Raw genomic sequence first — 22,137 nt, 5'->3', positions numbered from 1 at the left:
ATATGCATGCCCTTAGAATCTTTAGCAATTCCATCTCAAGTATTATACAGAAAAAGTAATTTAATCAACATAATAAGATACAAAAAGCCGGCCAATTTTAATCAGTGTGAGAAAAATAATTTATCTATTCAGTTAATTAAGTTTTTACTCTACCAAAATTTATTTATTTTTTTATTCAAACTGGTTACACCTGCATTAGAGATCAGTTGAGAAATAAACGGTGGACCTCTTTATTCAAAAGAAAAATATTGGATTTTCATGTCTCCAACAACATATATTTGATCAAGAATTAAATTCCATTTTTTTTTTCCAATATTACACCTTAGTTTAAAATATAGTTAAACTAGTTTAACTTTTGTTAGATTGGGGGATCGATGCATCTATCAAGTTGTTTACTTTATATCCAAAATCAGTAAAATAACATTGGATAGTAATGTGATCTGAAAAAATGCTAGGAGAGAGAGTGTCTGGCGATTTGGGAAGGGATCCAGCCGACGAAGAAGAAGGTGATGGAGGTGCTAGGGAATCTCCTGATCGAGGTCCAGAGGTTCTGGTCCCTAATGGTTTACCGGACGTGGTGATGAATAAAAGATCATATGCAAGGTAGTGGGAAACTCTTCATGGCCTGTAATTGATTCGCTCCCTGATCCAATCCAGGCAGGGAATTTCCGACGCATAGTCATTCCCCAACAAGACTACGAATCCAAAAGGCAAAACTTTCATTTTGCACTGATAGGGAGAGTGAACTTCCACCTGATTTCACTTGATGCTTTGAGGGAGGAGGCACGAGTCAACTAGAAACTCAGTAAAGGCATGACCATGCATCCCCTTGGGAAAGGTTTTGTAATCTTCCAATTTCAATGTGAAGGCAACAAGTCTACAGTATGGAGGAGGAGTCCATTACGAGTAGGAGATCAGGTTATCCGATTCCTACACTGGAAGCCTAACTTCAATATCCATGAGAAGCAGACATTCACAAAACTTGTTTGGATCCGTCTTCCGGATCTTCCTCTCGAGTACTGGCATGAGAATGTGCTACAATCTATTGCGAAGGCAGTGGGTCGCCTTGTGGCTTTAGACCGTAGGACAAGGGATGGTCTTCTAGGGTACTTTGCAAGGGTGCTTGTTGAAATTGATATATCGGAGTCGGCTGTGAGGATTGACGAAGTTCAGGTCGAATGATTAGAACCAGGTACTACTAAGGTATTTGGTTTTCGTCAAAAGGTGGTGTATGAAGACAATGTTGAGCCATGTGGGTACTGCAGGCGATTGGGCCATCAAGTATGGGTTTGTAGATTGAAAAAAGTAGAGGACGCGAAGCAATCCGCGAAGGACAATGCAGCATTAGTCCCAAGGGCGGTGTTCGTGGAAGATGGAGTCAACTCGGAAAGGGTTAACTCGGTGGTGGAGTTACCAAGTTTAAGTGGGGATTTTAATAATGCAAATCAAGACAATCCCAATTTAGGGAATCATCATGATTCGGTGGAAGGTGGAAATCTCCAAATAATTTTGGAGGCTCCTTTAATTACTCCAAATGAAGTTGGAAAGGAGGCTGTCACGATGGTCACTGAAGAAGATTTTGAAATTCAAAATTCAGTAGAGAAAGATCTCCAAGATCCGTTGGATAATGCATTAGATAATGGGTCGGATTCGGGTTTAGAGTATGGATCCTCTGATGGGGACCCGTTTCCTCCCAGCCCGCCCATTGAAGTCACAGACCATGGTGTGATGAACGGGCCTTAGAGTGAAATTCAGGGACCTGATCTTAGACTCTCTACCCGTCAAAGAAGAGGGCCTGTGGTGGCTGGTCGTGGTCGTTTAGGTGGTAACCAGATGGGGCGGCAGCCTCTTCCTCCGGCGGAGTCTCTTTTGGAGCATAATGACCCCTCTATTTCTGCTCTAAACTCAAGGGGACTTCTCTCAATCACGCATTCAGACATGAGAGTTGTGGATAGGGAAGCTCTGTTGAGGGAGAAAGAAAATGGAGGGAAGGCGGCAGCTGTAAAAAAAAAGAAGAAGGGTGGCGGTCAGACTAAAAAGTTTGACAAGATTTTGGCGGCAAATTAGTGATCCATGAGGGTCCTTTTCTGGAATATTCATGGAGTGAGGAAGGCTGCTGGTAAAAGGGCCTTACGAATGTTGGTGAAGGAGCATTTCCCGGAGATTTTATGCTTGGCTGAACCTATGGTTCAAGTGAGTAGATTTCCCGCTCTGTTTTTCAATAAGCTGGGTTATTCATTTGATTTTATTCACAATAATAGGCAGAATAAGGTTCCAAATTTGTGGATTATTTGGAAGTGTGGGATAGCTCGTCCAATTGTTAAAGCAATATCGGAACAACATATTTCAGTGGAGTGTGACTGACCTAGTAGCAAGGTCGGGCTATCTTTTGTTCATGCGAGTTCTTTCAAAGTAGTTCGTCGCCAGTTATGGTTGGAGTTGGAATCGCAGGTTTCATCTGCGATCCTATGGTCTATTCTTGGAGATTTTAATGCAACCTTGCTTTCCAATGAAAAACGGGGGCCAGGAACCCTTTAATCTTGGCTCTGCTGCGGAATTCCAGGCGATGATAGATGCTTTTCTGTTATTACCAATTTCATCTACTGGAAAAAAATTTACCTGGACAAATAATAGGAGAAGAGGACATGTGGCAGCAGTGTTGGATCGCAGTTTTTGTAATGAAAAATGGGTGGATTCTTTCAGAAATGTTAGGCAGCGTGTCTTGTTGAGTTCAGTATCAGATCATGCTCTGTTGCTTGTAATTTCTGATATTGTCTCAAAGCCGAATAACATTCCATTCAGGTTCCATGGATTTTGGATGGAAAATGAAAATTTTCTTCCAGTGGTTGATGAGGCATGGAAGATGCAGTTAATAGGTGACCTTATATATGTTTTATCTGAAAAGCTGAAGAGAGTAAAGGGGGTGTTAAAGGTATGGGCTCATGATTCCTTTCCAAATATAAATATGGAGTTAGAGCAGGCAACGAAGGTTTCAAAATCGATCCAAGACTCAATTGAAGAATCAAGTATGTCTAATGATATTTTCAATAAAGAGGCTGATGCAAAAATGACCTTGTTGATTGCTAGTCGTAGACACGAGGCTCTTTGGGCTGAGAAGGCGGAACTGAGATGGGTGAAAAATGGGGACTGCAACTCCAAGCTATTTCATCTCTCTATGAAGCTGTGGAGGGCGAGAAATCAAATTTCTGCTTTAAAGAGGGAGGATGGGTCTTGGCTCTTGGATCAAAGGGAATTGCTGAGTATATTGCCTCTTTCTTCGAGAAGTTTCATGAACCAACCAGTATTATAGAGCATCATGATCTTCTGGATTGTATTCCCAAAATTCTGTCCAATGTAGACGTGGCTAGTCTAGAAGCGACTCCTGGCAGAGAAGAAATCAAAAAAGCAGTGTGGGATATGGATCTTGATAGTTCTCCTAGTCCCGATGGATTTTCAGGAAAATTCTTTAGGAAATGTTGGGAGATAGTGGAGACAGACTTTGGTAAGGTAGTTGTTTATTTCTTTCAAATGGGATACCTACCCAAAGGAATAAATAACTGTTTTATTTCCTTAAATCCAAAATCTGATGGTGCTTCTTCTCTGGATAAATTTAGGCCAATATGCATGGGTAATTTTTTTTGTAAGGTTCTATCTAAAATTATGTCCTCCAGACTTATGCCTCTTTTGCCGCGATTGGTCTCAGATGAGTAGGGTGGATTCCAGAAGGGTAAGATCATTTCTTCCAATATTAGTCTGGCCTCAGCGCTGGAAAATCTTATGCATTCCGCTGTGAGGGGTGGAGGCATGGGATTGAAATTGGACGTGCAGAAGGCATATGACTCCTTATCATGGAAATTCCTTTTTGCCACATTGGTAAAGTTTGGTTTCTCGAACAAATGGATTTCTTGGATCCAGCTTCTTTTAAGCTCTTCCAAGTTATCTATTTTAGTGAATGGAGGGCCAGTGGGTTTTTTCCCAGTGGGCAAAGGTCTGAGACAAGGAGATCCTATTTCTCCATTCTTATTTATTTTGGCGGAGGAAGCATTCTGCAAAGGTCTGAAGTTGCTAGTAAGGGATGGGAAGCTGAAGTCTCTCCTGGGACCTCAAGGTGTGTCCATTCCCTCTCATTTATTTTTTGCAGATGATATATTTATTTTTATGAATGCTTCTGCAAAATATGTGAGGAATCTCCAAGATTTCCTAGAAAAATATCAAGCCTTTTCAGGGCAGAATTTCAATCTGGATAAAAGTAGCCTATTTTTTGGGAAGGTGGCACCCCACAGGAAACAATATATTTCTTCTCTATTAGACATAAAATTAGAGAGGCTTCCGACGAAGTATCTAGGCGTGGAAATTTTCAAGGGAAGAGTGAAAGGATCTCATCTATTACCTCTGCTAGATAAGATAAAAAGAAAGCTAGCTGGATGGAAGGGTATGCTGCTCTCAATGGCGGGAAGAGTGGAGTTGGTGCGATCTGTGATCTCTAGTATCCCTGTCCATAACTTCGCAGTATATTGGTGGCCGGACCATTCTATTAAATTGGTCGAATGGTGGATGCGTAATTTTATCTGGTCAGGTGATATGGAGGTGACAAAGAAAATAGTGGTGAACTGGGATGATGTCTGCAAACCAAAACAGGAAGGAGGGTTAGGCATTCGCAGACTGCGAGATGTAAATTTTGCCTGTCTAGCAAAGTTGACTTGGCAGATTAAGCATGAGGTGTCCTCTATGAGTAAGTTCTTCCGAGATCGCTTTCTAAAAGCAGACGGATCTTTGAAATCTGGCCATATCTCCTCTTTGATTTGTCCAGGGATAAAGAAAGTCTGGAATTTTGTGACTTTAAATGAGCAGTGGACAGTAGGTAATGGGCAAAATATTGATTTCTGGAAGGGCAGGTGGTTGGATCATCTCTCCATTGAAGAAATGCTTCTGAATGATGGTGGTCACAGTGGGAATTTAAAGGCTAAAGTCTGCGATTTTATCCATAATTTTAGATGGGAATTTCCTCAGGTAGTGTCTAACTTCATGAAAAACATTAAAAATAAAGCAAAATTGATCTATATTTCAGGCATGGAGGATGAGTGTCATTGGCGCCCTTCTTCAGCAGGAGTTTTTTCCATAAAGTCAGCCTGGGAAGCCTGTAGAAGAAGCTCGCCTAAGGTGAGCTGGTCATCTTTGGTGTGGAAGTCCTCTATTCAACAGCGTCAAGCAGTTTTTGGATGGAGATTGATCAGAAATAAACTTGCTTTAGATGTGAATGTGAAAAGGAGAGGTGTCTCTCTGCACTCAAAGTACAGTTTTTGTGATAAGTCGGAGGAGTCTAAAAATCATTTATTTTATGAGTGTAGCTTTGCTAGCTCTATATGGTCTCGGTTCTGTCAATGTTTTGGTGTGTTGAGACCAACTTTTTATGATGAATCTCATCTGATTTCTTGGTAGAAACTCCAAGCAAAATCAGTGTCATTGAAAGGGGTGTGGAATAAGAGGTTCGTGTTAATTCCTTTTTTTATTTGGATGGAGAGAAATTCCAGGTGGTATGAAGAAGTCTCTTTTTCTGAGCAGATTTGTTTTTTGAAAATAAAAAATGAAATTTGCTCTCAGACCCTAGCCCATTCTGGGGTGGCTGTTTCGATTGAAGACTTGATGTGCGCTCTAAGGTTGGGATTTCCAGGGGTCCAACGCCGGCAAAAAGAATTATTTGAAATTTTTTGGTGTACTCCTCCAACAGGATGGGTCAAATTAAATTCTGACGGCTGCTCGTTGGGCAATCCGGGAAAAGCAGGTGGGGGAGGTATTCTGCGCAATGAGAAGGCTGAAGTGTTATATAATTACAGAGAGTTCCTTCAAATTTGCACAAATTTTGAGGCGGAATTCCAGGCTATTATCGCAGGATTTGAAGCTGCAAACCGATTGGGGTGCAAAGTTTATGGATTGAATGTGACTCAGTCGCGGTGGTTCGTCTTTTGCAGAAAAAGAAAATTCCTTGGAAATTTTGGCAAAGGTGGATTGACTGCTTACCCTACCTTTAAAGGGTGGAGTGGAAGATCACGCACTGCTTTCGTGAAGCAAATTCTGTAGCGGGTTTCTTGGCAAAGTCTGCCGCTCGCTTTGAAACCTCTTTACCAGTGACATCTTGGCCGGCCTTGGTCAAAATGGACCTAGACATGGATGCCTCGGGTCGTCTGAGATATAGACTGCTATAGCCCTCAATTCAGTCTTCAACTCATTGTGGAGGAGAGTTGGTTGATGGTTTTTTCTGCTGATGAGATGCCGAGGTGCAACATTGGTCAGGACGATCCCTGTCCGTGCCGTGGTTGGGAAGAAATACCCTCATCATGAGGAGAGGCCGAGGTGGAGGGTCAGTCTTCTGTTCAGGTTTACATACACGCTTCAGCCGTGTTGAGGAAGGAGACATATTTTGCCTCGTCAGTGCCCAATGATGAATTGAAATATAGTTCTGTTATTACAAAAACAGAAGTGATGAGTTTCCTCTCCCACCAGAACCCTTTCCCATTATTGCAGTTAGCTATTTGAAACTTTACCTATTTGAAATTGATAACCATCCTGATAACATCGGCAATGGTAAGAAGAATTGTTAATTCTCTGGTACGTATGAAAGAGAATTTCTCCTTTGTCGTTACGTACCTATCTTGGATAAGCCAGGAAATTAAAACAAGAAATCAAGAGATAAGTTGGACGTATTGAGTCGCCCTCCTCGGAACAAGAAGGTTGTTATCGGGTTCAAAAGATACCTCCCGATACTAGGACTTCTATTAAATAACAATTAACAATTACTAAAGAACAGTTTGAGTAACGTACAACACTTGCGATAACTACATGCACTACGTAATATTACGTTACCCACATAACCCATGTAACCCATACCCCATAACTACATGTAACTTACATAACCACTTGCAACCATACATAACCACTTGCAACCATACATAACTCACACACCCTTATCATGTTAGATAACACTTTCATTTTCTATATTTCTTCTTTCATGAATTATGATAATGCTCAAATCCACAATCAACAAAGATAAAGTATTAATACCAAATTGTGTTTAGGGCTCTGGCCACCAGTCTCTTTAAGTGATGTTATAAAATGACGCTTTAGCCCTTTTGAGTAAAATACATATTATAGCACATTTTCACAAATCCGATCCCTTCAACTCTCGTCCTCAGATGTGATTCTTGTCCTCATCCAGGGTTTAAAGGAGCTCCATTGTCAATCCTGCAACTTTGGTTCCAAAGGCATGAACACGATCCTCAATCATTGTTCTGGAGAGATGGACCTAATGAGCGATTACAAGGTGGAGATGATTAACAATGTCATGCAAGAGTTTTATGTAGATTTTCACATAAAACACAGCCCATGTTCTTCTTGTTCTTTGATGGAACGCCATTGATGAGATAGGTCAGCCCATGTTCTCCTTGTTCTTTGATGGAACACCAATGATGAGATAGGTGATTGTTGAGAATCCGAATTGCGCAAATTTGGGTATGCAATCTCCTAATGCCAAATGATGCCCCAATCTTTAGGAATTGATTCTCTTTGGTATTAATCCTACTAGTTCCACTTCTGATCTCCTTGTTGTCAATTGTCGATGAATTTTGATCTCCTGCCGCCGTTTTATAGTCATACGTCGCCGGTTAATGAATTGTTCAGTCATAGCTGATCTGTAATCGCGAAGATTTTCTTCTACAACTCTCAGGAGGTCATGAGTCTCTTGACCAGATTCAACGAGTTAGGGTTTATTTAGTATTAAACAGAGGATGTTCCTATAATATTGGCATTCTCTAGAGACAGTGATGTAAATTACCCATTTTAAATATATACTTACGAGATTCGATGATTTCCTCCAATATCTCAGCCCTATAATTTGAAACTTCATCATCATAATTCCTTCACCTATTCTAAATAACATACATATAAATTAAGAAGGAAAAAAAAAAGGAAAGAAGAAAGAAGAAAGAAGAAACGGTGCGGTGAGCACTTTAGATTATGAGTTATTATAACCATAAAGCATACAAGAATACCAAGAATGCATGATGATTTTGTATATCAATTACTCACAAGAACTTCATGAATAAATTAAGGGTTTTTTTTTTTTTTTTTTCCAAAAAAAATTATCGGCACTAACATGCATCTCTTCATGGTAAGGTTTTATATTTGGGTTTTGTTTGGTTGTAACCTAGGTAGGTTACAACAAATTTGTCACCGGCCTATTTCCCACTACCCCACTTAAAAGCTCGTGATATTTTGAAGTGAAAACTAAACGCAATTTTACATTGTATAGTTGACGGGCCCACCACTTACGTAACACATTGGTTAAATGAGGGTATGAAGGGAATTGTATTCATATGGGACCCACACAATGGGATCAGGTCAATCGGCGCATTGTACACAAAAGCAGCTACCACGAGTGTGTCAATGGAGGTGAGCTTAGAAGTCTAGTGCGTCAGTGTGTGCAACTGCACGATGAATTTTGAGATTGAATCAGGAGAATAATCTTGGATGTCCTTGGTTTGTAGATTTAGAATACATTTTTTCTCTTCATTTAATATATTTTATGTTCACAGACCAAGGACGTAGATTCATGGATTCTCCAGAGGGGATAGAAATGGCAGCTATGGCCGCTACCAATGGTATTCGCATTTGGCCTCACCGTTCAATTAGTGGGGATGGAAGTTTCCATTTCGATAGAGAGAGAGAGAGATGCATTTCATTGGCCTCCTTTTCGATGATGGAAAATGAAAGAGAGCAGGAGCTGGGAAGCTCTTTAATGAGGTCATCTCCAACACTGCAACACGAGTGAGACAAGAAGAAGCCATGTTCGCATTGCTGCTTTCACTATCCGTGAGAGAGAATGGACAAAATACAAGTATCATGAGTTTATATTCCCTTATACGATAGGGTTGAATAGTTGTATATATAAGTAATCACTCTACAAGTGTTTACATTTGTTAAGAGTCATTCATAAGTGAGTAGTTGTATATATATATAAGTAATCACTTTTCTTTTGCTAAAAGTCAACAAAAGAATATATATTAAAAAATGAATAAAGAATTACATGCTCAAAGAATGAGAGAATCACCATTAGGCTAACATTCCACTTTTGGTGTAGCCAGCAACCTAATCGGTTTAAAGAAACCAATTAACAAAACCTAAATTTTGGTCTTAATTGAGAGTCCCAATTAATATCATGAGAAACAAAAGGAAGTGCTGGAATCCAATTTGTAGACAACTGAGAAGATGCTGCATGTTTTGCCAATCTATCATCGACCTTGTTTCCATCTCTATAGCAATATGTGATCCTCCATGAGATTTTGTCTAAATAATCTTTATAACAACATCATTTTTACTGAAAAAACCATGGGATTGTTTTCTTATTGATGCAGTTCACCATTGCCTGCGAGTCACTCTCAACCCACAACCTTTCAATATTTACCAAGGATGCAGTGTGCAACCCAATAAAAAAAAAAAAAAAAGCATTGAACTCAGCCATAAAATTTGTTCCCACTCCTTCATAAGTTGCAAAACACCTATTGGAGATTTGTTGTTGTCCCTGACGACCCCACCCGCCCTAGAGCAACCTGGATTACCAAGAGAGCACCCGTCAGTGTTTAATTTAACCAATTATCTGGAGGAGGCGTCCATACAAATTCAGCAATTCTCTCAAAAGGCACTCTGGACATAGATAACATGAATTTCTTAGAAATCAATTAATTTGTAAGTGAGGAGAAATGAATTTTTGCCAATTTTGAGAAATCTTGCAGTATTGCTTTCACTGCCAGATCAGTAGGACTAGATTCATTATCATATCTTTGATTATTTCTTTTCATCCATAGCTGTTGAGGAATCAAAATAACTGCAGCTAGCAAGCTAGACCCTCCCCAGCGAGACCATTGTTGCCTTTCTCTTCCACCAAGAGAATCGTTCTTCCAAAGAGGGGAAACTGCACCATCTTAGATTTAAAAAAAAAAAAAAAAATCCAAAATTTTAGACCAAATCAGACCTGCAAACTGACAATCCAAAAATAAATGTCTACATCGTTGAGGCAAAGATGACATCGAAATGCCAATGGCACACTACGCTTGGAGACCTTGTCATCTGTAGGGAGGCTTTCATGTGCTAACTGCTAGCCAAATATAAATGATCTAGGATGCAGTCCGTTTTATCAAACCAGCTTGGTCCAGGCGTAGCTAGGAAAATTTTCTTTGACGTTTTCCTAAGTAAAGAGAACAGAAAACTTTCTTGACTCAGATAGAGACCAAAATCTTTTGTCACGAGCCACCATTGGGAGAGGAATTGCCTTTATAAGATCGCCTACTGCCCTTAATTCATTAGAGAAGACCAGAGGAAGAGACCATTGCATCTATAAAATCTGAGACCTTCACTATTGATTTGATGGAGTAATATTCACCATTAGAAGTTTTTTTCGCTAAAGGGTCATGTATATTAAGAGAAAAGGGAAAAAAAAGAAGGAACTGAACAAAGAAGATCCAAAAATAGAGGATCCAGAGAAAAAAAAAAACGAAAAACCAGAAATCACCCCACCTAGAACCCACCCCCACCTACGGCATTGCCATCAGCGGAAAGATAGGAGCTAGGTCAAAAACCAGAAAAAGAAAAAACTAATAAAATCTGAATCGCGATATGCCCATCGCATCCTCAGCCATGAAATCAAGCACCTCAGGAGGCCATTCCACCACTGATGTAGATGCTTCCTTCTTAGCAGCCATCTGCGCCAGGAAATCCGCAATAGGGTTTGCCTCGCGATAACAATGAGTGATTTTCCATCTTATACCACTGAGATAAGAAATAAGGGAAGACCACCTTTGCCAAACAAACCACGGGATCCAGCCCCTTTGAAACATGAGCACCACAGCGCCCGAATCACATTCAATCCACAGAGATGCACAATTCAGCTCTCTAGCTCTCTCAATTCCTTCAATTAAAGCTTGAAATTCAGCATGGAAATTTGAAGCTATTCCTAAATAGGAGCTATAAATCGCTACAATCTGGCACTTGCTGTTCCTTATAATGCCACCTGCTCCAGCATTCCCTGGATTACCCAAGGACGAGCCGTCACAATTTAGCTTCCACCATCCATCCATCGGAGGCAGCCAGAAAATTTCTTGGACCCCTTTAGTCTTCCTTCTTGGTACCTCTATATTAAGCTTCAAGCATCTCTCAGAATCCAGTCGAGATTTTATTCTGTCATTTTTTCCTGGGCCACGTCTTCTAATCTCCTCTATTATTGTATGAAAGACTTGACCATAAGATCGATGGAGACCCCTAAATCTTCTCGAATTCCTTTCCATCCAAATAAAGTATGGAACAAGAATCAAACCAGCCATCCACAATTGAGACAGTCCAATGGATTTGGATTTTTGAGTCCACCATGAAGCATGCGCTAAAAAATCATCCCCCTGATAGGACCAATGAAAACCAAAGACTTCAGCAAACGCCCTCCAAATGTAGACAGCTCCATCACATTTCACGAACAAGTGATTTATAGACTCCTCAGCCTTATTGCACATCTCACACCTAGAAGGGAGCAGCACTCCTTTTCTTTTTACCTTGTCATCACAAGGAAGCTTTCCATGTAAAAGTCTCCAGCCAAAAACTGATTGGCGGGGGATCAAAACCGAGCTCCACACCATTTTTGCCCAGCCCACTTTAGGAGAAACCTTTCTCAATGCTTCCCAGGCCGATTTAGTGGAGAAAGCTCCTAAGGAGGATAGAGACCAGCAGCATCGGTCTTTCTGACCCTGTGGCAAAGATATATTCCCTATAGCTTTGAATATATCTTTTAAAAATTCAGACTGAATAGGGGGAAAACACCACTTACCATCTTCAATAAAATCTACCACTCTGCAATTGCTATAGGAAAAATGGGACAAAGGGAGGGGGGAGAGCTCAGCAATAGACAAAGGACCTATCCATCGATCCTTCCAAAAGAAAATGTCCTCACCTGTACCCACCATCCACCGCTCAGATAGAGATACAAAATTCCACATCTTCGCAATACCTTTAAACACTGAAGATGCTCTATAACCCTTCTTGAGGTCTCCACCTTCATTCACAAATCTAGCCCGCAAAAAGGAACTAAAAGCAGATTCTTCATGCTTCATTTGCCACACAAGTTTGCTAATCACTGCACAGTTGACATCCCTCAGCCGCCTGATACCTAAACCCCCTTCCTCCTTAGGTCGGCATATCTCTTCCCATTTCACAGTGATTTTCTTCACTGTGGAAATATCCCCAGACCATAGGAAATTCCTAATCCATCGTTCCACCGTTTTAATCACCGATTCAGGCCACCAATAAATGGAAAAATTATGAATAGGCATACCTAAGATCACAGACCGAATGAGCTCTGCACGACCAGCCATTGAAAGGAGTTTGCCTTGCCATCCCTGTAAACGAGATTTAATTTTATCCATAAGAGGAAGCATCCTATCCTTCTTGACAGCGCCCTTGAAGATCTCAACCCCAAGGTACCTCGTCGGAAGAGAGCAAATTGGGATACCCAGCAGATCAGAAATATACCTCTTCCTGTGAGGGGCGACTTTGCCAGAAAAAACCTTACTCTTCTCCAAACTTATTTTTTGGCCAGAAAATTCTTGGTAATTAATCAAGAATTCTCTCAGACATCTAACATGTTTTGCTCCTGCGTTCATGAAGATAAAAATATCATCCGCGAAAAGCAGATGACTGGGGACAGTAGCACCTCTAGGACCAGGGAGCGCCTTCAGTTTTCCTTCCTTTAATAGACCATTTAGACCCCTGCACAACACTTCTTCTGCCAAAATAAAAAGCATAGGAGATAGCGGATCCCCTTGTCGCAAACCTTTCTCAACTCCAAAGAAACCCACTGGACCACCATTCAATAAAACTGAAATTCTAGAAGAAACCAAAATTTCATGAATCCAAGCTAACCAAACATCCGAAAAGCCAAATTTTTTCAAGACTGCAAAAAGAAAATCCCATGACAATGTGTCATAGGCTTTCTGCACGTCAATCTTAATACCCATGCCACCCCCTCTGACAGATGTATGTAATAAATTAGCAAGCTCAGAGGCTAATCCAATATTAGATGAAATAATCTTACCTTTCTGGAACGCCCCTTGCTCATCTGACACCAATCGAGGAAGAAGGCAAGATAACCTCTCAGCCATGATCTTTGATAGGACTTTACAGAAAAAGTTTGCCATGCAGATGGGGCGAAATTTATCCAGAGAGATCGCTCCCTCCACCTTTGGAATTAGCGTCACAAAACTGTTATTTACCCCATTCGGAAGCTTCCCACCGCGGAAGAAAGCCATCACAGCCCCACAAAAGTCGTCACCCACTATCTCCCAACACTGTATAAAGAAAGCACCTGGGAACCCATCAGGACCAGGAGAGCTATCTGGATCCAACCCCCATACCACCTTCTTAATCTCTTCTTTGGCAGGAATAGCTTCTAATATGGAAGAGTCCTCCCTATTCACCTCATTAGGAATCACCTGCAACAGCTCCATATGATCTATGCAATCGTCCGCTTTATGAAAATTTTCAAAAAAAAATGACACATATTCTGCCATCTGCAGCGGCTCAGAGACCATTGTACCATCTTGTTTTTTCAAAGCACGAATGCTGTTTTTTATACGTCGCACCTTAACCGATAGATGAAAAAATTTTGAGTTACGGTCTCCAAGTTTCGCCCAATTGCAGCGAGCTTTTTCAGCCCAAAGCTTTTCGTGCATCTCCACTGCTTTCAAGAGCTTAGATTTCGCCTCTGCTTCTCTGGAGTATAACTCATCAGACATCCCTATCTGGTCAATAGTTCGCTGGACTTCCTCCACTTCTGCAGTAGCATCTTTAAGAGCTACATCCAAGTTAGGGAAAGTTTGTCTTGCCCACCCTTTTAGAGCACCCTTAACTGCCCTTAATTTATATGCCAGCCTGCCAATGGGACCACCCCTAACCTCCCTAGACCACACATCCCTCACCAGGTCCACAAAGGATTCCTCTTTCATCCAAAAGCGATGAAGTCTGAAAGGGGCATTTCGAGGCTTAGGAATCGCTGCTGAGGAAAAAAGGATTGGAGCATGATCTGAAATAGATCTATGGAGCACCTTCTGACCACAATCACCAAAAACGTCCAACCATTGAGCATTGAAAAAACTTCTGTCAAGCCTTGCCGCCACATGTCCTCTACATCTATTGTTTGTCCAGGTAAAATTGGATCCTTGTGAAGGAGAGCTAATCAAATCACAAGCATCCACCATGGCCTGGAACTCTGCCGCGGAACCCACATTGAATCTACCAGGACCCCTCTTCTCATGGGAATATAATGTGGCATTAAAGTCCCCCAAAACAACCCATGGACAGAACAGGGCAGCCACAATGCCCATCTCCACCCAAAGATTCCTACGCTCTGCCCTGAAACACGAAGCATGAATCACAGAAACCACAACCTGCTGACCATTCCATTGCATAGAAACTGAAATCATCTGCTCTGAAGACTGAACCACCACAGGCCTCGCAAGAGAATTTTTCCAGACTACCCAGAGGTTTGGCACTTTATCAAGACGGGAGTTATGGATAAATTCAGACATGAATCCCAGTCGATTAAAAAAACGATCAGGGAAAGAAAAAGAATCCACCATGGGCTCTGCAATACACACCACATCAGGGGAGTGATCACGAAGAAAAATATGCAACGCTCTAGAAGCCGCTGCCTTTCGAACACCTCGGATATTCCAATAGAAAATCCGCATAATTAAAAAAATGTTCCATTAGACTTGTCCGACCTCAAGGTCTGACCACCACCTTTCTTTTTCTTTTTCTTTTTCTCTCCTGCGTCAATTCCTTTCTCAATCATCTCTGCTGCCTTGTCGACCACTTGAACTCCCATCCTAGCAATCTCCTTCCTACTCAAAGGGAGCTGCAATGGGGCAGTATACTCCCTATTCATCACTGCACGACCCCCCCTGCCTGTCAGACCTCCTCGAGAACTACCTAGGGACACCCCTGTCCTTGTGTGACGAGCAGAAGACCTCACCCCACCCTGAGAGGAGGATGCAATAGCCTTGCTCACCTGCTGCTGAAGCTCCAACGGTCCAGTGATTAAAACTGAATCCAACTGGTTCGGTTCTCCTTCCTTAACCATATCCCGGTTTGATTCCTGCCCAGATTCAGAGGAAGACTCCTCATCAGACCGGCCCACCTCATCATCAGAAAATAACGCCTCCTTATCTGAATCAGAAGATTCAGACTGTATTTCCTCACTATCATGAGCTTCCTTATTTAAAATCTCCCCCTCCTTAGCCGTTTCCAGATTTTCCAAGATAGGACTAATTGAATTGTGAGATGGAGAATTCAAATCAATTAAAATCTCACCTTCTTCCACATTTGGTAACTGGGGCAGAGAATTAAGAGGAAGACAAGCTCCCGCCAGTACTCCATCATTGTTCACACTTTTTGAATTTGAAATCACAAGATCGTGATCCCTTCTTTCCAAAGAAGTGTTGATGCCAACCGGTGAGTTATTCGTTCCCGAGTTTACTCTGTCTTCTTCATACACCGCCCCTGGTATCTCTGCATTGGCTCGAGCATTCTGCCGCTCGTCATAGGCCTTCTTTTCTCGGCAGGCGTGAACTTGGTGCCCCAGTTTTTTGCAGAAACCGCATTTGCCCAATGAATCCTCGTATATCAACTGCTGCTTGAACCAGAACAAAATTTGAGTCCCAGGCTGTTTGCGTTCCACTTGGATTTCCTCCAGCCTTGGAACCCCCACTTCCATTTCCACTAGAACACGAGCATAATTTCCGTATATAACGCTCTTGGTGCGTTGATCGAGACCAACTGGCCTCCCTACTGCCTTGGCCATTGTCAATAATACCTTTTCATGCCAATATTCCAGAGGAAGATCTGGAAAACGCACCCAAACCAGGACCTTATTGATCAATTTTTCATGGATGCTAAAATCTGGACGCCATCTTTGAAACCGAACGAGTTGATCTCCAATCTTCACAGGGCTTCGCTTCCACATCTGGGCCATGTCAAGCTCAGACTCAAATTGGAAGATCGTGAAGCCCTTACCCATTGGTATCATCTTCACTTTACCTTTCAATTTCCAAAATTCACGGGCTTCTCTGCGAACATCATCCAGGGAAAGAAAACGAAAATTGATTCTGCCTATCAGGGCAAATCGATATTTTAGTAATCTATCCTCGTAAGCCTCCTGGGGAATGATCACCTTGGTCGAATTCCCTGCATGAATAGGGTCGGGCAGTTCATCCACCATCGGTGTGTTTGAGCCTACCACATTCGCATAAGATTTGTGTGGTATTTGATCAGTTGAGACGGTCACTTTTGCAGAAGCTTCGGTATCAGAACCAACAATGGAGGCGAAGGATTTATTTGCAGCAGCAGAAGGCTCCTTTCCTCCATCCAAAACCGCCTTCTCCATCGGAGGATGAGCCTTCCAAAAGTCTGTTAACCGGAGTTGCCTTCCCCTTTCCGGCGGGAAGCCACCTCCTGGACCATCCCCTGTGACTGTGAAAGGGCTCTCAGACATTCTGATTCCTACCCTTCATAAAACTTTGATCTCGAAAAATTAATTCAAGCAGAGAGGAATCGAAGGGGTAGAAGTGCAGAACCTTCCCTGAGAACTCCTAACCGATGCTGTGATTTTTCCAAATTTTTCTCACAAAATCCTCAAGAAGATCCGATTCACTTCCTCAGACTCTCAGAGATCTTTCCCTGCTTTTCCCCTGACTTAGAATACCCGATCGAACTCGAAGGGAGTCTGCAGTTGAAGCTGATCAAAGAGCAGAAGCTGCAAATTCGTTTGAGGTGGGATCCATGGTCTGCAGGTGCGAACAGCAACAGAGACGCTGGTTGTCTGCTTCGTGCAGCTTGAGACGATGGAGTCGCTAGCCCTTTTCGTGTCTTTCAACCGAGGCCCGATAGTTTGGATTAAAGAAGAAACTCACCGGCCGCTGCTAACAGAGACGGATAATCGCCGTCGGTGGTGGCAGAGTCTCCAGATCTCCGTCGGTGGTGGCAGAGTTTCCAGATCTCCGTCGGTGGTGGCAGAGTCACCAGATCTCCGTCGGTCTCAGTCTCCGTCGGTCTCAGTCTCTCCGTCGGTGGTGGCAGAGTCACCAGATCTCCGTCGATCTCCTTCGATCTCAGTCACCAACCAAAACGGTGTGGACAGTTACGGTGTGGATGATCTCCGTCGATCTCCGTCGATCTCCGTCGATATCAGTCTCTCTCTCCCGAATGCCAACTAATGATCTCCGTCGATCTCAGTCGATCTCCGTCGATCTCCGTCCTGATTACGGATATCCTTGCCAAGTTTGTTTCTGTTCAAATATTTGATCAGATCTATCATTAGAAGTGATATCAATTGGATGTCTATCTTTCAACCAGCGATCATACAAAAACTGATAGACATATCATTGCCAATGATCGATCTTTCTAAAGCACAGACAAAGTCCCATACCTTTCTCAACCCAGGAAAGATTGAAGAAGAGATCTTTCCCTTTTTGAGCGGCCCATTGCTCGCGAGAAATCTACCTCTAAAAAAGGAAGCAAACATAAAAGGATCAGTTTTAATAAACTAGTAAAGCTTTCATAGTAGAGCATGGTTAATACCCTACAATCGACGAACACCTGATCAACATTTTCTTATTTTTTTGGCTTACAGAGAGAGAGTTCCAATTCACAGTAATAGCTTTAGAAGAATTCAATCCCCACACCATATGAAATTGCAGATCCACCTCTCCATTAATAAAATCTATGAACAAGGGTAAAGGATTGACAGTAGACAATAGACTTCAAAAAACATGAAACTCAGTCCCGATTGACAAGCACTGCAGTTTAATATGAATTTAAGAAACTGCTAATATGACAACCTAGGAATTGTTAGCAAAAGCATAAGTGATCAGAAGAGGACTACCATAAATTATTGTCCACAATGTAAGATCAATACATCCACATCCCAAATCTCTTTTACTCACTCTCTTTCAGCATAAATATTTTACAAGCATTGTCTTAACTGCCAAAGAAAATGGCAATTTTGCACATCATCATTCCACATGACACGTCAAGATAGACCGCTTTGATAAACTTATTAGATGAAGATGATTTTTTCCCTCAAATATTTTCTGTTGACATATGCATTAGATTGGACAAATAAAAGAGAGTCATTTCAAATTACATATAAGCCCGAATCATTTGAGATAAAAGGTTCAATGTTGTTATCTTCTAAGTAGCAATCCAGTTACAGTTTCATGTACTTCAGCATCAATAAAGCGTTCGCCTTCATTATGTGTAGTATATACAGTTTTCACGTGTTGAGACAAATATGGCAGTACTTTTGCCAATAATTAGCATCTGGTCACTCAAGTTTTCCACATTAATCCACCTCCAAATCTTTATATCTAACTTGAATATCCTCACAATAAATTTTACGAAGAATCCAAAATCATAAAAATAATAATAATAATAATAATAATAATAATAATAATAATAATAATAATAATAATAATAATAATGAATAAAATAACATTGTATTACCATCACCAACTCTCAAAGACATTCCACCAAATAAAATGATTTTTGCAGGTTTTGTTAAATAATTCTATAGGGTTTGAATCTCAAAACCCCAAATCCAAGTATATGAAATAATCTATACAGAACTCTAGAACACAACTTCAAACATAAAATAGGAGATAAAGAACATACCTTGAAGGAGATAAAACTTGATGAAGAATGATAAAGAATACCAATTTCCTTAAGAGATAGAAACACCCAAAAGAGGGATCTTCTACAACCTCCCCTAAATTCCAATCAACTATCTTTCTTGTGGAGAAGAGAACAAAGTAATTCACGTAGCTGCAGGGACCCTCCTTTATATAATACATAAAGTATTATCCTAGCCCTGGCACACTTTCACAATGTCCAGGACTGGCCCACCTCAAATCAAACCAAGGTGACATGCCTAAACCGGCCCCTGTAGTCAAGACTCCCATCATTAAGTACTGGCCCAGTAATTAATTAGGCCCACTATCTTTGGAAATCTAACAATCTCTCACTTGGGCTAGATTACGGAGTCAAAATTAGAATGATGTGGCCATGGAATCTATATATATATATATATATAATGCCACCAAACTTTGATTCATTCAATAAGCAAACGAATGTCGAACAACAGCAGAAGATACACCTCAATATATGGTATACAACTTTCTTTTATCACAAACAAGGATCTACCTATCAAATAAATCGCCATGAGGTATTTTGTCATGAAGTGTCAACTTCATGAAGGCCCTAACTTGATTGTGAAATCAGGATGCCTTAAACAACTTTAATGGAAAACACTTTGATATTAACCAAAACTTGGGCAAACAGCCATAACCTTGGGTTAATATCGAACTTTGGCGCACCGCCTTTTAAACTTTGGCTAAATACTACCATGAACTTTGGCTAAATACTGCCTATACTTTGATACATATATTAGATAAACAAATGAGTGATGAACAAATGAATTCATATTCAATCAATAACATTAATGCTAAATCCAAGCAAGCCAAGTTAAGTTAACATACTTAACAAATAATCCAAACTCAAGATAAATGTCAAACCTGATGAATGGAAGAGTAAAACTAAGCTCCCACTACATAAATGCATCAAAAGACTTGATGACACCCATATTAGAAATATGATTCTTGAATACTTCCACTGGAAGTGCCTTAGTCAACAGATCTGCTAACATGTCATTAGTAACAATGTGCTCCACAATAATTTATTTCTCATTGACCTTTCCCTTATCACGAGATACTTTATCTCAATATGCTTTGAACCATCAGATTTCTTGTTGTTCTTTGAGAAGAAAACAACTGAGATGTTGTCACAGTACAACATAGTAGGCCTAAAAATAGTATCTACAACCTTCAACTCACAAATAAAACCTCTGCGCCAAATGATCTGCTTTGTAGCTTCAAAAAGAGCTATGAATTCCACTTGCATAGTAGATAGCACTAAGATAGGTTACTTCGCATTTTTCCAAGAAATAGCACCACCTGCCATCTTGAAAATATATCCAAAAGTAGACTTTCGATCATCTGTACAACTGCCATAATCAACATCAGAATATCCAACAGCCTCAAGGGCATCACTCTTACTATATACAAGCATAAAATCCTTAATCTTTTGCAAATATCTCATAACCTTCTTGGCAGCAATCCAATGTGCTAAACCAACATCAAACTGAAAACGCCCAAGAACATTGACTGCAAAGGCTATATCTGGTTGAGTACAAACCTGTGCATACATCAAACTCCCTACCCCAGAAGCATAGGGTTTATTTGCCATCAAACTCCTCTCAATATCATTTCTGGGACACTACAGTTTATTTAACCTATCTCCTTTGCGATTGGAATATCACCTGCCGAACAAGTGGATATATTAAACCGTTTTAGAATGCGGTCAATATATGCCCGCTAAGATAGTCCTAACAAACCATATTTCCTATCCTGTTTAATTTCAATCCCAAGTACAAAACTAGCTTCACCCATGTCTTTCATTTCAAAATTTGAAGACAAGATCCTTTTTTACTTTGGCAACAATGACATATCACTACTAGCCAATAAAATGTCATCAACATAAAGTACCAGGATGATGAACTTACTCCCACTAACCTTCAGATATATGTAATGATCCACAAGATTTTCACAAAAGCCAAAAGAGGTAACCACCTCATGAAACTTCAAATACCACTGTCTTGAAGCTTGTTTCAGTCCATATATTGACTTGTTGAGCTTACAGACTTTTCCTTCATTTCCTGTAATTTCAAACACTTCAGGTTGAACCATTTAAACATCTTCATCAAGATCTCCATTCAGGAAGGCAGTTTTGACATCCATCTGATGCAACTCTAAGTCAAAGTGAGCTACAAGGGCCATAATGATTCTAAAAGAATCCTTTGTTGAAACAGGGGAAAAAGTTTCCATGAAATCAACACCTTCTCTTTGGGTAAAACCCTTTGCTACCAACCTAGCCTTGTAGCGTTCAATTTTTCCTTTGGAGTTAATCTTAGTTTTGTACACCCATTTGGAGCCTATGGGTGCATAACCATGCGGAAGATCAACCAACTCCCAAACCCTGTTATTATCCATAGACAATAACTCATCTTTCATAGCCTCCAACCATTTCTCAGAATTCACACTGCTTATAGCTTGCTGAAAACTAGTTGGATCCTCCTCTAGCCCAATGTCAAAATCACCCTCTATCAAGTACAAAATATAGTCTGGTCCAATAGTAGATCTACGAGGTCTACTTGACCTTCTTGCTCCCTCTTCTGGCTGAACTAGAATTATGGGGTCAACTTGTACTATAGGCTCAATTATCACATCCTCCACAGGCTCATTTACAACATCATCAATAGTGATAGGCACTTGAAAGCGGGTATTGGGCAACTCACTAGAAAATGAAGGGTAGTCTTCATCAAACTTCAGATTGCGAGGCTCTGAAAACTTGTCACAATGCTCTACAGATTTGGTATGACTGGTTTCTACAATTCTATTCGCTAAGCTAGGGGAATAAAATCTGTAACCCTTGGATCTCTGAGGATAACCCATAAAGTAACAACTCACAGTCCTAGAGTCTCGTGTGGGTTAAATAACCTAACCTCAGCTCTGCAATCCTAGACATGCAAATGATTGAGACTTGATTTTCTACCAATCCAAAGTTCAAATGGGGTCTTTGATACTGACTTACTAGGTATTCTGTTAAGAATGTAAGCTGCAATCTTTATTGCTTTCCCCCATAATGACTTTGGAAGACTGGTGTTACTAATCATGCTCCTCATCATGTCTTTCAGAGTATGATTTCTCCTTTCTGCCACACCATTCTGTTGTGGTGTACCTGGCATAGAATATTAGGCAATGATACCCTATTTTTGTAAATACTTAGCAAAAGGTCCAAGAAGTTGTGAAGAATCTCCATGTTGCCATAACACTCTCCTCCCCTATCAAACCTCACTATCTTAATCTTCTTTGATAAAAAATTTTCCACCTATGCTTTATAAATCAGGGATGCATCCAAAGAATTTGACTTCTTAGA

At 40.8% G+C, this 22,137-nt stretch overlaps 1 protein-coding gene across 1 annotated transcript; it reads left to right on the top strand.

Annotated features, from left to right (window-relative positions):
* Window positions 1-2,509: 2,509 nt before the first annotated feature.
* LOC122092899 lies at window positions 2,510-6,078 on the top strand. The gene is made up of 4 exons (XM_042663202.1): window positions 2,510-3,260; window positions 3,359-3,507; window positions 3,916-5,272; window positions 5,729-6,078. The coding sequence occupies exons 1-4, from the start codon at window positions 2,510-2,512 to the stop codon at window positions 6,076-6,078; spliced, it is 2,607 nt and encodes an 868-aa protein (XP_042519136.1).
* Window positions 6,079-22,137: the final 16,059 nt, after the last annotated feature.

This window comes from Macadamia integrifolia, chromosome 11 (assembly GCF_013358625.1).
Source record: "Macadamia integrifolia cultivar HAES 741 chromosome 11, SCU_Mint_v3, whole genome shotgun sequence".
Taxonomy (NCBI): domain Eukaryota; kingdom Viridiplantae; phylum Streptophyta; class Magnoliopsida; order Proteales; family Proteaceae; genus Macadamia; species Macadamia integrifolia.
This window is presented reverse-complemented; position numbering and strand designations above follow the sequence as displayed.